Source organism: Rhincodon typus, chromosome 5, assembly GCF_021869965.1.
Source record: "Rhincodon typus isolate 14 chromosome 5, sRhiTyp1.1, whole genome shotgun sequence".
Classification (NCBI taxonomy): domain Eukaryota; kingdom Metazoa; phylum Chordata; class Chondrichthyes; order Orectolobiformes; family Rhincodontidae; genus Rhincodon; species Rhincodon typus.
The window spans coordinates 39,397,101-39,411,960 of record NC_063336.1 but is presented as its reverse complement, the minus strand read 5'-3'; the positions used below and the strand labels follow the sequence as shown (position 1 = coordinate 39,411,960).

Below are 14,860 nucleotides of genomic sequence, written 5' to 3'. Positions count from 1 at the left end.
ATTCTAGTCTCTCACAATATCCTATTATTAACAGTACATTATAGTACATAACTAAATTCCTGTTTTATTGTCTTGTAGCTTTCTTCAAACCTCTTTCTCTGCTGTTTGCATTTTTCCTAAATAATGACATGAGAAGTCAAAGACAGAAGTATATTATATTTCAATTCTCCTTGTTGTATATTATAACAATATGAAAAAGGAACCATAAGGAATTTTAATTTCATTGTTTGCTGAAAGGTGACTTTCTAGTTTTCGAATAGATAGTCACAGTGTCTGCTTTAGAATGTAAGGATGGCAGTACAAGTGTCCCACATCTTTTTGTGGTTCTTACACATGTTGATTCTATTTAATGGCACAGGTAAGTAAATAATCCATTATAATATCCTTAAAATGCCTGAGCCGATGATAGATAAACTAAAAAAAATTCTGCTTCATTGGCTTTATCTCCAAAGATTTTTCTGCATGAAATATTGTTCCACTTCTGACAACACTTTTTTTTAACTTTTCTTCTGCAGTTTAACTTCAGTTCTCTCTTTCCCTTATTGGTTCAGATTTAAAAATATCAGCAAGTATGTGTGCAGATATATTATATTAGTGTAACTATTAATCTCAATATCAAAGATAATAACTTCTTTTCAGATACATTGGCCAAAATAAACCCAAATTAAAGTCAAAAGATGATTACTTCCAAAGTTTTAAAACTGTTGCTATCTTAAGATTTTGGGGATTCTCTGATAACGAAACTGTTCACACAACATGTAAGTTTATGAATAAATTGATAGAAATTTTATTTTGACAAACTCATAAATTCTAGATTGGCTGTGAGCATATTATTGAATGGTAACATTTACAATTTACTATAAAGTTGGAGTTGGGTATTTAGTAGATTATTATTTCACAAATTGATGGAGATTGCTTGAACATCTTTCTCATCTTATTTCATTTAATATCAGTCTAAACTGAGATGTTTGGGTAGCCTAATCACCCATTCTCTCCAGCAGGATATCCCTGTAGCTTACCAGTTGGTCAGTCACAGAATTCTAATTTGTTCTGATGCTAAGACAAAAGGTGGGCAGAAAGGTTGGAGGAAGGGCAAAATCATGTGGCAACATGGAGGGACTCGACTGGGGTATGTTGGTGAGGTTAATTTGGCAGTGAACTATGAATTCCTGAGAAACAGAGGGGAGTACACCTTCCCTTTGAAGGCAGCCCCACAAAAGCAGAATAAAAGGGAACTTTTTTTATATATATGACTATCAGCTCCTTCAGAATTATAATCAGGGTACTATGTATACTGTTGGCCACGAATCACCATTTTAAAAGCTTCTGCCACTGCACATTCCCCTCCAAGCCACACACCGAACTGACTTGGAACTATCTTACCTTTTCCTCACTATCACTGGGTCAAGATCGTGGGGCTCCCTCCCGAACAGCACTGTGAGTGGCAATATCATTCACACCCACAAGTTGTTCAGTTGCCCAGAAACCAAATGCATAGCTATTGGCAGGTGAAGACCTCTGTCATTGCCAAATGGTCACCAGTCCACAGACTGATCGGTGTGAATGATATGGCCAGAAGCTTTCAAACCTCTGCGAAGGTGAGGCAATGTATGCCCCTCTTGGTAAAATTATCTAAAGCCTGAAAGAACCAATTTATTTTCCCTCACTAATTTCCGTAAGCTTGGATTTTGACTAATTAGTCAGATACTTTATAATTTGTAAACCATTCATTCTGTGCCTTATGTGAGGTAGCAAAAGTACCTGGAGAAGAGAAATTGAAGATCCACATGTCTTGGAAAGCAAAAAGGATTATCTCAGTAAATCTTGTGGACAGGGGCCATAACCCATAATACCCTCAACCCATAACACCATTTTTTGTCTATTTGTATATGTGTAGAGAAAGTTTTAAAATGGGGCTAGAGTTTTAATTAGCAGAGTAATATTTCAACAGTTCATAGTTGTTGACCTGTAGCTAGAACATGTTTATTTGTGATAAATTGTCGTTCTTGTTAAGTATAGAAATATAGTTCATGCTTTCTGTTACCCTGGGTATAAAAATATTAGTAAATTTGGAAACCTAGTGTACTTCAATCATTTCTTTAACATTTATGATAGTTCTGGGAATAGTGAGGCTTGATTTCCAGTGTACTCCCTGGTGAGGCATAACAGATGCTTAATATTATCTTCACTAGTACAGTGGTGTATCAGCAAATAAAGGCATAAATATTGTACTATATATGTAGATATATGTTTTAAAAGAGTACAATAAAAACATTAAAGGCATCAGGAGGTATGGAGAGAGAATGAAAGTACAGCATTGAAATAAGGGATGGGCCATGATCATGTTGAATGGTGGGGGTGTCTTGATGGGCTGAATGGCCTATTTTCTATGTCTCTATGCCTGCCTCTACACTATTTACGAAAGACACTGAATGCATCACCTCTGCACAGATGGCATTTTGACTGCAATTACATTGGCATGAATTACAAAGTTCTTTTTTTAATATCCCTGTTATTTATTTATTTATTTTCTGTAATATTTTCAAAATAGTTACACTCACGTTGATATATAAACAAACAGGTGCATGCTGCAATTAATAAGTCCAAGTACTAACCTCTAGGCAACATTGAATGAAATGAAATCTGTTTTTCCCTTTAAAACAATGTCAGTCTATATTTTGATGTATTTGTCTTGGTCAATATCCATCTCTCACCCACCACCGTTGACCATGTGAGAGATGAGTATTGAAATTTATATTGTATGGTCCTTGATGCTGATCCAAAATAGACACTGTAAACTCTCTCCCTTCATTTCAGCTATGAAAGAACCAAAAGAGCCACAGGATGTGAAATTCACTTCCCAGAATTTCCAAAATGTAATTCACTGGAAAACAAGCAATGAAACAGAAAACTTCACTGCATACTTTGTGCAACATCGATTGTATGTATTTTAACAAGATTGTCCAAATTTTGTAGCAAAAGAAATGATTTCGGTTTCAATCATTTGTAAAATAGTTATAACAGTATTAATGAAGAATGAATAATAAATGCTAATTCCTTTATTACAGATATGGAAAACCCTGGTCAAACAAAACAGATTGTTGGGGCATCAAGGAAACTTCCTGCGACCTCACACAAGAGACAAATCCATTTTTTGAAAAATTTTTTGCAAGAGTGAGAGCTTATTCATTTAATGAATTCTCAAACTGGACAGAAAGTGAGGCATTTTGTCCAATGACAGACAGTAAGCATGTTTCTCACTAACACTGAATATAATTTAACATTTTATCTCAATGCTGTTTTTTGGTGCAATGGACTATTAAATATGACCAGAGAGTCTTAGTGCTCAGAATTCTTTGTTTTATTATTCAACTCAATACATGTGTTCTGTCCAAACTTCCTCTTCTGTCTTCTGTCACAACAGTATTCAGGTCAGTAGGGGGAGAGCTTTCTGTCAGGATTCACTTCACTGTCAGAAGGTATCTTCCATTTCCCAATGTTACTTTTGAGCATTATGTTATTAATAAATATTGATGATATTGTGTACTTCACTAAGATTTAAAAAAACATTTTACCAAACTTGATTAAAAACAGGAGGATAATTTTCAACTCTATCTAGGCAGTAATGGACTATATTGAGTACCATTGTTAACACGGTCTCTTGTGTTGCATAGCCGATTGTAGTTAATGTCCATCAAACCCAACTGCCTTCAAACTAAGCTCCAATGTACAATGCTGAACAGACTTCAAAACAGTGGGAATAAATAGAATCTTTGGCTTATAATTTGGTGTCATATGACAGAATAGGTGCCACTTTATTAAAAGCTACATCTGTACCGTGAGTGTATTTTCATACTCAATAAAATCAAGTGTTAATTGAAAGTAATATTTAAATTGAAGTTTGTGGTATTAACACTTGCAGCACAAAGCAATGTTATGACAATGCCATCATTATTTTTGACACAGCTCTCATTGGCCCTCCAGAGATAGAGGTGATTTCCTTTGAAACATCAATCCTTGTTAAGGTGATTGCTCCCTGCACAATGCTAAAAAAGCAGAATGGCAGCCTGAAATAGGTGGAAGACATATATCACAAAGTGAAATATGATATAAAGGTGTCAGTCAAAGCACGGGATCAGGTAAGCGTCCTCGTCTTTTTTCATTTTTTTATTCCATTTATTGAGTCTATAATGAGATTATTATTCATTAATTATTCATCTAACCCCCAGATACATTTGGAGAACCTGAGGACTTATATTTCTAACAACAAAACATTTGAGATCCATCACTTAAGTCCTGGAACAACCTACTGTGTTTCTGTTCAAACAAGAGTTCCATTATACAGTAAGATTGGTAAACCAAGTAAAGAACAGTGTGAGACACTGACCAGTGAGTAGTACAGTATGTTTAACTCTTTCAATACAGGTATTTCAGTAATACCTAACATGCATTAACCTACTGTTAATTTAACTATGCTTTAATCCACAGGGCCAAAAACTAGAATTATGCACTCAGTGATAATCTGCTCAGCATGTGGGGCACTAATCCTGGTTACACTTTCGATTTACTTCTACTTTAAGTACTTCTATACCCCTAAAACACAATTACCTGCAATGTTAACAAACTGGAATAGAAAAGAGCCAGAAATTGCTGTGTTTTTACCTCAAATTATTGAATCAACAAATATTGATAAATGGGAACTTACAGAAAACTCAAAATATCCAAGACTTTCACTGTTACAAAATAGATATGCAGCACATGCACAGCATTGTAAAAAATATATCAACATTGAATCTCCAGGTAGATTCAAAACCAGAGATTTTGATCATAGCTTTATGCATCAGGATACCATTATATTTTAACTGTACCTTGAGCAGCCTCAATTTATTTGTTCTCAATATGCACAGTTAGACCTAGAATCTGACGCCTTGTTCTGCATAGACCAGCAAGAAGAGAACATCAGGTTGCAATGGATGTCAGCAGATTGCTATCAATATCAATTCTGCTGCCAAAACAAAGAGGAATTCGAAGTTCTGGAAGCATGATCTTTTCAAAAGCCAACAGAGATCTCTGCACCTGGATATCCAGACTATATCAATGAGGACTTTTGTGAAGATCCAATTTTGAAGAACAGGGGACTGATCATCCAACAAATGGATATAGTTTGAAATTTTTATAAATGCAAAGTCTTAACATGGCATTAAATAAAAGACATTTTACCTGAACCAGAATATGCTCTGTAAATTTGTAGGCCTTAAAGTTGAAATATTTTAATTATTTCTAAAATATTATAAGAAACTTCAAGGTCAAAAAGAATCTTTAACCTAATAAAGCTCTATTATCCTGCTGTAATATGTAACTGCATTTTCTACGGTCCTCAATCTTTGCACTCACTGCAATACTGGTATTAACATTCTAAGTTAATGTATTTATCCTATTTATTTACCTCCATTTATATACCTTAATTATATTGTCCCCTAATTGGCCTCCTTCAAAGTTGTAAATCTTAAGCATTTCTAACTTTATTCTTTGGTAAACCATCTGCTTCACTGGCATTGACTTTATCAATATTTGCTCACTTAATTCAACATATTCTTTGCTGTCTCAAACCCTCATATCACAACTGAGTATCCAGCCAACTACATGAAATCTTTTACTGCAGCCTGAAATAAAAAAGTATTTTTCCATGTAGCAGCTTGCACAGGGCACTAAGCGATATTGTGGAACCAAAAATGATCCTTTAAGAGGGGAAAAGAAAGAAAGACTTGCTTTATCATAAATAAAAGCAAAATTCTGTGGATGCTGGAAATCTGAAATGAAAATAGCGCTGTTAATATCCAGCAGGTCAGGCAGCATTTGTGAAGTGAGAAAACAAAACTGATGTTTTGAGTTCAAGATGCCTCGTCTTCAGAATTGCATTTAATTAGATCTTTTAACAGACATTGGATGTCTCAAAAGTATTTTTGAAACATCATCACTGCTGTGATTAAAGAGACATGGCAGTAAATTTGCACTCAGCAAACTCCCACTAAGAACATTGTGATAATGATCCGATAATCAATTGTGCGTATGTCAGGGGGTCACTGAGCTCAGTTGACTGGTTTGTGATGCAGTGTGATGCTAACAGCAAGGGTTCTTTTATCCCACACCAGCTGAAGTCACTGTGAAGATTGTACCTCAGGTTAAACCACTGTCAGTTATCCCTCAATAATGAGAGAACAGGCCTATAGCAGCTTCATAGTTTAATTGACATATAGGCGTTAGCCAAGCCACCTGGGAAACTCCTCAACCCTTATCTCCAATGTAGTGGTGTGAGATTGTGTACATTGACCTGAGAGAGTAGCCAGGTTCTTGGTTTAAATTTTCATCCAAAATAAAAACAGCACCTCTGTCAGTGCAGGGCTCACTCAGTACTTCATATGCTGTACTTTGTAGTCAAGTCCTGTAGTGGGACTTGAACCCAGAAATAAGTGTGTTAACAATTATGTCTTACACTGACAACCAATTCTCTCCAGCGGCAAAAATCGTCACAAATTTAAAGCCTATTACCAATACATCAGACCTAATGGGATTCCTCTCCTTTCACTCCTATCAGGACTGCACTGGCTGTTCCTACCCCATCATTTGATTTGAAAAGGCAAATTTCACTCCTTTCCACCCATGGCAACATGCTGATAACAACTTGTGAAATGCAAATGTGCAAACGCCTAATGTTGGATAGCAGGTCCTTCAACATCTAAAATGAGATAGTTTAAAATTTCAAGTCTAGAGTTTACATTCAGTTCTTAAATTGTAGCTAAAAGCATGTTTCTCTTCCCAATAAATGCCGAGTGATTTCTATCGTTTCCACTATTTGCATGTTCCTTTTTCTTTTTATATGTAATGATATAAATATCCAGCAGGGGGCATTAGATCCTGGAGACACTCATTTGTTAAGTTACTCACTGATATGGGAAGAAACATAATACTTCGCCTTAGTACCTAGTTCCTTGAATCTGTGAGAAATAGGTTGACTCCAGACTGGTGATTTCAACACTTCTGTCACAATCTGTGCCAGACATTATTTGGTGAGGGTCTCAGCATATGTAATGAATCGTCCAAAAGTACACCAAGTAGATACATTGTGATATCCATCAATGTGTAACTCCGATTTGGGGATGGTGCTGGCGTTTTGGAACTCAACTCTCCAACTAAAACCGTCCCAAAGATTTATCTACCTTTATGCCTTTTACGACCTGCAGCACCTCCTCTTCTGTATTATAAACTCTTTTGATGCATAACTATTTATTTCCTCAAGTTCTCTAGCTTCCACAGTAAATACTGTTGCAAAATATTTGTTTAGTAACTCACCCGTCTCCTTTGGTTCCATTCAGATGCCACGTTGACCTTTAAGGGATCCCTTTTGCTCCCTAGTTACTCTTTTGCCTTTAATATACTTGTAGAATTTCTTTGGATTCTTCTTAACTCCAATTGCCAAAGCTATCTCATGTCCCCTTTTTGCCATCTTGATTTCTCACTTAAGCATATTCCTACTGCCCTTATGCTCCTTCAGGGATTCACTAAATCCAAGCTGCCTGTAGACATACGTCTCCTTCCTGTTCTTGACCAGAGCCTCAATTTTTCTAGTCGTTCAGCATTCCCTACACCTGTCAACCTTGCCCTTCACACTAAATCATTATCTCATTCTTAAAGGCTTCCCACTTCCCAACCATCCCTTTACCTGCAAATAGGTCACCCAATCAACTTTTGAAAGTACCTGTCTAATACTGTCAAAATTGACCTTTCAAATAAAACCAACAATGCTAGAGAAACTGAGCAGGTCTGACAGCTTAGTAACATTGGAAATGAGGGTCAGGTAATGAAGGCAAGTGACAGAGAGAGAGAAAAAAACACCTAGGAATACACAAATAATCAAGATTAGATATCAAAAGCTAACAATATTAAAATCTCTGGATGGAATTTTAAAGAGATCTGATTGACATGGGCTATGACAACATGTGTAGGAGAACCAGGCAACAGGCTTTTTTTATTTGACCATGGGATATGAGCATCATTGGCTAGGCCAGCATTTATTGGCCATCCCTAATGCCCAGAGGGCAAGTGAGAGTCAACCACTGTGGGTCTGGAGGCACGCGGAAGACAGACAAAGTAACAACAGAATTTTCCTTTCCTCAAGGGCATTAGTGGACCAGATTGGTTTGTCCCCCAATAATGGTTTTGTGGTCATCATTAGATTCTAAATTCCAGATTTTTTTTGTTTGAATTCAAACTTCACCATCTGCCATGCTGCAATTTGAATCTGGGTCCCCACAACATTACCTGGGTCCCTGGCTTAATAGTCTAGTGACAATGCCATGAGGCCATCATCTCCCCATCTTGGCATCAGGTGCATTTCGCTCCATCTTTTATTTTTTTCACCAATGGCAAAATTCTCGTTCGGCATCGGTGAGATATCAATTGATGGGGATTATTACTTGTTAACAGACCCCTTGTTAACATCACAACTCATCTCAATAATATTCAGCCTCCCATTTTACCAAACTGGCCAAACAAGCTTGACATGTGGATAACCTGATGTGGAAACCAAAGTGTGTACCTGACAGATTCAGCTTACCGCTTGCTCCAAACAACATCCATGTTGGACACTGTGCAAAAGCATCTCAGGGCATCTACTGAGAGCCCTTGTCCTTCATGGACAATGGTATCTGGAACCAACCACCCATCATGACCAACCTGCCACTTCTACTGTTCACTTGCAGTGCTTTCTGGAAACACAGGCTTGCATTGCAGAGTGAACAAGCACAAGCATTGAACAGCTGCAACAGAGACACTTTGCACAAAGGGACAGATAACCAGCTCACAAAGTGGACCAGGCTGCATCTTTGCTTGCATTCTGTCTTAGCATTTTCTCGCTTAGCTTCTACCTGCATTCTCACATCATTCCTACCCTGCCTTGCCTTGCTGTCCCCTGCCTTGTCTTGCTGTGCAATTAATGCAGCCAAAAAAATCAGGCAGTCATCAGTCTAGGGGGCACATGTCTCGTTGAACAATAGTGTGCCACATCAACCTTACACCTGAACCTTGTTCCAGCACATACATTGCAAAAACACAACATTTGCAGCAAGCAGGCAGCCTGACTTCATCTCTCAGGAGAGTAATCCCTGCTGGGGTCAAGGACATCCTCCCATGCCTGTCTAGGGGATTGGCCATGGTCAGCCACCCAGTTGGAGTTTCTCAGTCAGTGAGGCCTTGCTTCTGCAGTCCAAGGAGTGGGCCGTGCTCAGTCCTGAGGCTCCTTAAAGATGGGCGTCTTAGGGCTAATGCCCATTTGTAGGCACCAATCAGGGGTTTGAGCAGTGCTTGTGAGGAGCTGTCCAGTCAAGTTGGTCAAGGGAAGTAGGCCACAGTTAGTCAGTCCAGTCTGCCGCAGGAACTAAGGGAACAAGTGAACTGGAGCTGACCACAGGTTGGAAGTGCCGTGCAATCATTGAGCGTGACAGCAAGATTTATGGGAATGAAATGAAGAGTGGTACTTACGCAGTCAGTGGGGTGTGGATGTCTGGGCATCCCTGCAGGAGCAGTCCTCGTCTCCTCCTGCAACAGCTGGGATCCTCTCCTCATCAGGCATAAGGACATGAATGTCAGGCACATCTCCATTCTCCCCTGTAATGGGCTGTCTTCTCCTGTAATAAGAAAACAAGGGGGTATGTGGTGGAGGGGGGGATGAGTGAGTTGGCAGTGGGTGATACGGCTGTTAGTGCTGGGGCATATGGGGGAAAGGTGGCAAATTGTACTGAAGGGCTGAGGAGGGAGCTCAGAGGGCATGTGTGTGGGAAGCTAAAGGGCAAGAGTGGGTGAAGGAAGGCAACAATGAAAGTGGTGGGGCAAGAGCCTTGGTGGGAGGTGTGTGTAGTGGCACTGATACAGTGAGTGTGAGATGGCAGGGCGAAGGGTGCGGCACTTGCCCTGGCAGAGTGGGGAACATCATTAACCTTTTTCCACACTGTTGGCTGGTCCTGGAGATGGCACAGACCTGAGTGACAACCTCACAGCAGACTGGTACAGTCTGGTGGCAAGGCCTCCTTCAGGACCCTGATGGTGAAACAAAATGCCATCCTCCTTTTCTCCAAAACCTGTGCATATGTCACTGATCAAGCAGGGCAACTTTGGGATGCCAGTTCTCATCTGGGCACAGTGTGTCGCACTTTAAAGATGGTGCAGGGGATGCAGTGCTCAGTGTATATCCGTTGAGTGGTGAGTTGTTGTGGGAATAGCATCTAGTTACATATGGAGGCAGAAATCGGATGTGAGACACACCACAGGGATGTGGTAGGCAATTAATGAGGCAAGTTTGACATAATTGGGTAGGGGAACTTGCTAGGCCTAACAGTGAGAAATCCACCAAAAATCTCAACATAACTTGCATGTTTCAAAAAAAAGCCTAAGATTCAGCCTTCTGTATCTGAAGCTTTCATAACAAAGTAAACAAATTGAAAGCACACTTTGAAGTACATAAATACAATCTGGTAGTAATTACAGAAACATGATTTCAGGATTACAAAGACTGGGTCTTGAATATTAAGGGGTATATGACATTCAAATCAATAGAAAGCTGGGTCAAGGTGGAAGGTTAGTACTTTTAATCAAGGATGGCATTTGTACAATAGTGAGAGATAATCTTGGTTCAAGACGTCAGGATGTAGAATTGGTTTAGGTGGAGATGAGAATTTGTAGGACTGCTTTCCCCTACTACTCCTCATCTCCTCCTAAAAGTTTGAAAGGAAGAAGACTGGAGTTAAGACTCATATTTTAAATGAAATGAAGTCAACTATGTGGACAAGATAGCTGATCTAGCTGAAGTGAACTGATTTTCTTGTGTATGAGATTGATCAACAGAGAGACAGTGGCAGACAGTTAAGGGGCTATTTCAGAATACTCAGAGTAACTATATTCCGACTCAAAAGAAAAATTCTAAAGGGAGGACCCAACACCTGTGGTTGACTAAAGAAGTCAGAGAAAGAGTCAAACTTAAGGAAAAAGCATAAAACCACACAAAGATGAGTGGCTGGTCAGAACATAAAGAATGGCCAGGAGTGACTAAAAAGTTAATCACAAGGGAGAGTCTGAGAGGAAACTAGATAGAAACATAAGAACAGCATGAGTTTATAGAGGCATTTAAAAAGGAAACGAGTAAGTGAAGTGAGTGTTGGTCTTCATGTTTAACCAATTTATTGGAGCTCTTTGAAAGAGTAATATATGTTTTCGATAAAAGAAAACCTGTAGATATACAATACTTGGTTTTCAAGAAGAACTTAATAAGGTGCCACATCATAGGTTATTATGAAAAATAAAAGCATTGATAGAAGATTGGCTGGATGGTAAAAACTGGACAGTATTCATTAATGAGTCTCTTTCTGATGAGTAGAGTCCTGCAGTAATATATGATAGTGTCTCAACATTTTCCAGCTTACAGACAGACATAAATAGGTCGACTGAGTGGGAAAAACTCTGGTAGAGTATAATACGGAGAATTGTGAAATTGTTCACTTTGACAGCAGGAATGAAAAAATCAGAATATTATTTAAAGGGAGAATGCTTGCAGATTTCCAAGGCACAGGTGGATTTAAGTGTTTGGGTGCATGAATCACAAGAGGTTAGATTGTATGTGCGGCATGTAATCAAGACAGCCAATAGGATGCAATGCTTTGTTTATACAGGAATTGAAAATAAACATGTTCAACTGAAACAATCTGTTTCAGTGATACAGTTTGAATCATTTAAAGAAGGGTGTAAATGAATCGGTGCCTGTTCAGATGAGGTTTACTGGATTGATACCTGGAATGAGCGAATTGTTTAACATGGATTGATTGGACAGGTTGGACTTGTTTCCATCGGGGTTTAGAAGAGTGAGGGGTGACTTGATTGAGTTTATAGCATTCTGAACAATGCTGACAAAGTGAACCTGGAAAGAACGTTTGCTCTAGGGTTTAGTCCAGAATTAAGGGGCACTATTTTACAATAAAGGGTAGCCCTTTCAGGACAAAGAAATCTTTCCTCTCAGAGGATTGTGCAGCTTTGGAACTCTCTGCCTCAGTAGAAGGTGGAGGAGGGGCTTTTTTATACTTTTAATACAGAGGTGGATAAATTCTTGTTAGGTGCAGGAATCAAGGGTTATTGGGGTAGATGGGAATGTGGAATTTGAAACAGGGATCTACCATTATCTTGTTGAATCGCGCAGCAGATTTGGGGGGTGAATGATTTACTTCTGCTCCTATTTCGTATGCTCATATGTATCTCTGGCAAGAGAAACAGAGCTAACATTTTGAGCTCACTATGAGTCTTTTTCAGAATTGAGCAAAGGTGGAAATGTGATGGGTTTTATGTGATTGCAACAGTGCAGCTTCCTGTCTCATTTGGAACTGAAAGAAATGAGACAAATTTGCTTCCAATTTTCAATTATCATTCATCTTTATCTCTGACTCTTCCCTCCCCTTCCTTGACTTCTCTATCTCCATTTCCAAGGTGGTCTACTAATATTCATGACAAATCCACCGACTCCCGCAGCTACCTTGCGTAGATTTCCTCACATCTTGCATCCGATAAGGTAAGAAAATGGAGGAGGAGCAATTGGAATTGAAGCAAATGTCAGAAAAAGGTTGGAGAATGAGGGAGATTATAGATCAAAGCTATCATAGAACAAAAGGCAAAAGGAGTTGTAATGGCTACAAAGAAGAATCAAAGCATAGTGTAGATGTCAATAGCAGAATGAAGGTCATTTCTGAAAATAGAAACATGAAAACAAGATGCAGACAGTATGGAAAAATATTATATTGAAATAGAGGACACTGTGCATAGTCTGAAGTTGTTGAAATCAACCATGAGGCCAGAGGCTGTAAAGTGCCTATGTTGAAAATCAAGTGCTATTTCTCTTGCTTATGTTGGGCTTCACTGAAACACTGCAGTACACTAAAGTCAGAAATGTGTGCACATGAGCAAGGTGATGTATTCAACTAGCAAGTGATTGGAAGGTTGAGTCAGGCTTGCAGACTGAACAAAGGTGTTCTGCAAAACAGTCACCCAGTCTTCATTTTGTCTCAATTTACAGCAGTCTGTTGTGTGAGCAGAGAATATAGTATAGAAAGTATAAGGAAATCATTGTTGCATCTGGAAACAATGTTTGGAGCATTTTACAACAAGGAAGCGGGAGGGTGGAGGTAAAAGAGCAAGTGTTACTCTGCCTGGGATTGTATAGAAAAGTTCTGTGGGAGAAAGGTAGTGGAGGTTAGAGAGAGGTGACCCAGTGTATCGTAGAGACAATTCCCTTCAGCATGCTGATAGTTGAAAGGAGGGGAAGGGATTTAAAGTGATATACTAAAAAAGTCAAGATGATATAATAAAAACTTCTTCACACAGCTGGTAGTTAGGGTATGGAACGCACTGCCTGGAATGGCAGTGGGGGCAGGTTCAATTGAGGCATTCAAGAGGCCATTGGATGATTATTTGGATAGACATGGTGTACAGGGATATGCAGTCATAGAGTCATAGAGCTGTACAGCATGGAAATAGACCCTCTGTCCAACTTGTCCATGCCGACCTGATATCCTATATTAATTTAGTCCTATTTGCCAGCATTTGTCCTGTATCCCTCTAAACCATTCCTATCATTTACCTATCCAGTTGCCTTTTAAATGTTGTAATTGTACCAGCCTCCACCAGTTCTTCTGGCAGCTCATTCCATACATACACCACCCTCTGTGTGAAAAAATTGCCCCTTAGATCCCTTTTAAATCTTTCCCCTCTCACCTCAAACCAATGTCGTTTAGTTTTGGACTCTCCCACCCTGGGGAAAAGACTTTGTCTATTCAACCTATCCATGTCCATCATGATCTTACAAACTTCTATAAGGTCACCCCTCAGCCTCTGATGCTCCACGAAGAATACCCCAGCCTATTCAGCCTCTCCCTATAGCTCAAATCTTCCAACCCTGGCAACATCCTTGTAAATCTGAATCCTTTCAAGTTTCACAATATCCTTCCTATAGCAGGGAGAGCAGAACTCAATGCAGTATTCCAAAAGTGGCCTAATCAATGTCCTGTACAGCAGCAATATGACTCCAATACTCAATGCACTGACCAATAAAGGATATGGGGAAAAGACAGGAGATTGGCATTAGATAAATAGAACTGGTGCAGGCACAATGGGCCAAATGGTCTCTAAGTGTGCCATAATTGTGCTGTGATTGTGGTAATAAGAGTTTGGTGGAGGCATCATGCTGGGGGGTCCGGGAAGGGGGGTGGTAATTTGGAGAATGATCCTTTTAATTTAGAGGCCGGTCAGATGAAATGTGAAGACAATGGTTCTAGGAGGGAGGGAAAGCTTGAGGACCAATGTACAGAAAATGGGTCAGACACGAGTGAGGGGCTTGTCAACCCAGTAGAGAATTCTTCACTGAAAACAAAGGAAGACGTGTCAGAAGCAACATTGTGGAAGGTAACAATATCAGAACAGAAAAGACAGAGATGGAGGAACTGGGAAAATGGAATGAAAGCCTATAGGAAGCACAATGTCAGGAAGCTACCTATTCAATGTAGATCTGAAGAGTTGCTGGATTTGTAATGCATATTTGTAGACAGCCTATCCCTGGAAATAGATGGAGAACTTATGAAAAGGGAGGGAAGAGTCAGAGATGGACCAGGTGAAGAAAGGAGAAGGATGAAAATTGGGAGCAAAGCTGATGATTCTTTTCATGTTCCACATGAAAGCGGGAAGCAAAACCGACACAGTTGTCTACATGAGACAACAAGGTGCAGGGCTGGATGAACACAGCAGGCCAAGCAGCATCATAGGAGCAGAGAGGCTT

The 14,860-nt window shown here is 39.3% G+C and overlaps 2 protein-coding genes across 2 annotated transcripts in view; both read left to right on the top strand.

Moving 5' to 3' along the window:
• The first annotated feature begins 291 nt into the window (after positions 1–291).
• On the top strand, positions 292–4,300 carry LOC125483113 (interleukin-22 receptor subunit alpha-2-like). Its single transcript, XM_048596748.1, has 5 exons — positions 292–358; positions 2,818–2,941; positions 3,069–3,244; positions 3,967–4,139; positions 4,230–4,300. Exons 1-4 carry the CDS (start codon positions 292–294, stop codon positions 4,074–4,076), a joined length of 477 nt encoding a protein of 158 aa, XP_048452705.1. The 3' UTR covers positions 4,077–4,139; positions 4,230–4,300.
• A 10,037-nt stretch (positions 4,301–14,337) lies between these two features.
• Positions 14,338–14,860, top strand: part of LOC109922743 (interleukin-20 receptor subunit alpha-like) — a 48,905-nt gene continuing 48,382 nt past the window's right edge. The window contains exon 1 of the mRNA XM_048596747.1: positions 14,338–14,490. Within this exon, the coding sequence (XP_048452704.1) occupies positions 14,338–14,490 (153 nt within the window). The remainder of the gene's footprint in view (positions 14,491–14,860) is intronic.

What these genes read in the sequence shown, in the direction of transcription:
- LOC125483113 (XM_048596748.1), top strand. Translation starts at nt 292, where the DNA reads ATGGCAGTACAAGTGTCCCACATCTTTTTGTGGTTCTTACACATGTTG. An exon ending in TACTTTGTGCAACATCGATT is followed by an intron (nt 2,942 to 3,068) that starts GTATGTATTTTA and finishes CCTTTATTACAG; the next exon opens with ATATGGAAAACCCTGGTCAA. An exon ending in ATTTTGTCCAATGACAGACA is followed by an intron (nt 3,245 to 3,966) that starts GTAAGCATGTTT and finishes TTTTTGACACAG; the next exon opens with CTCTCATTGGCCCTCCAGAG.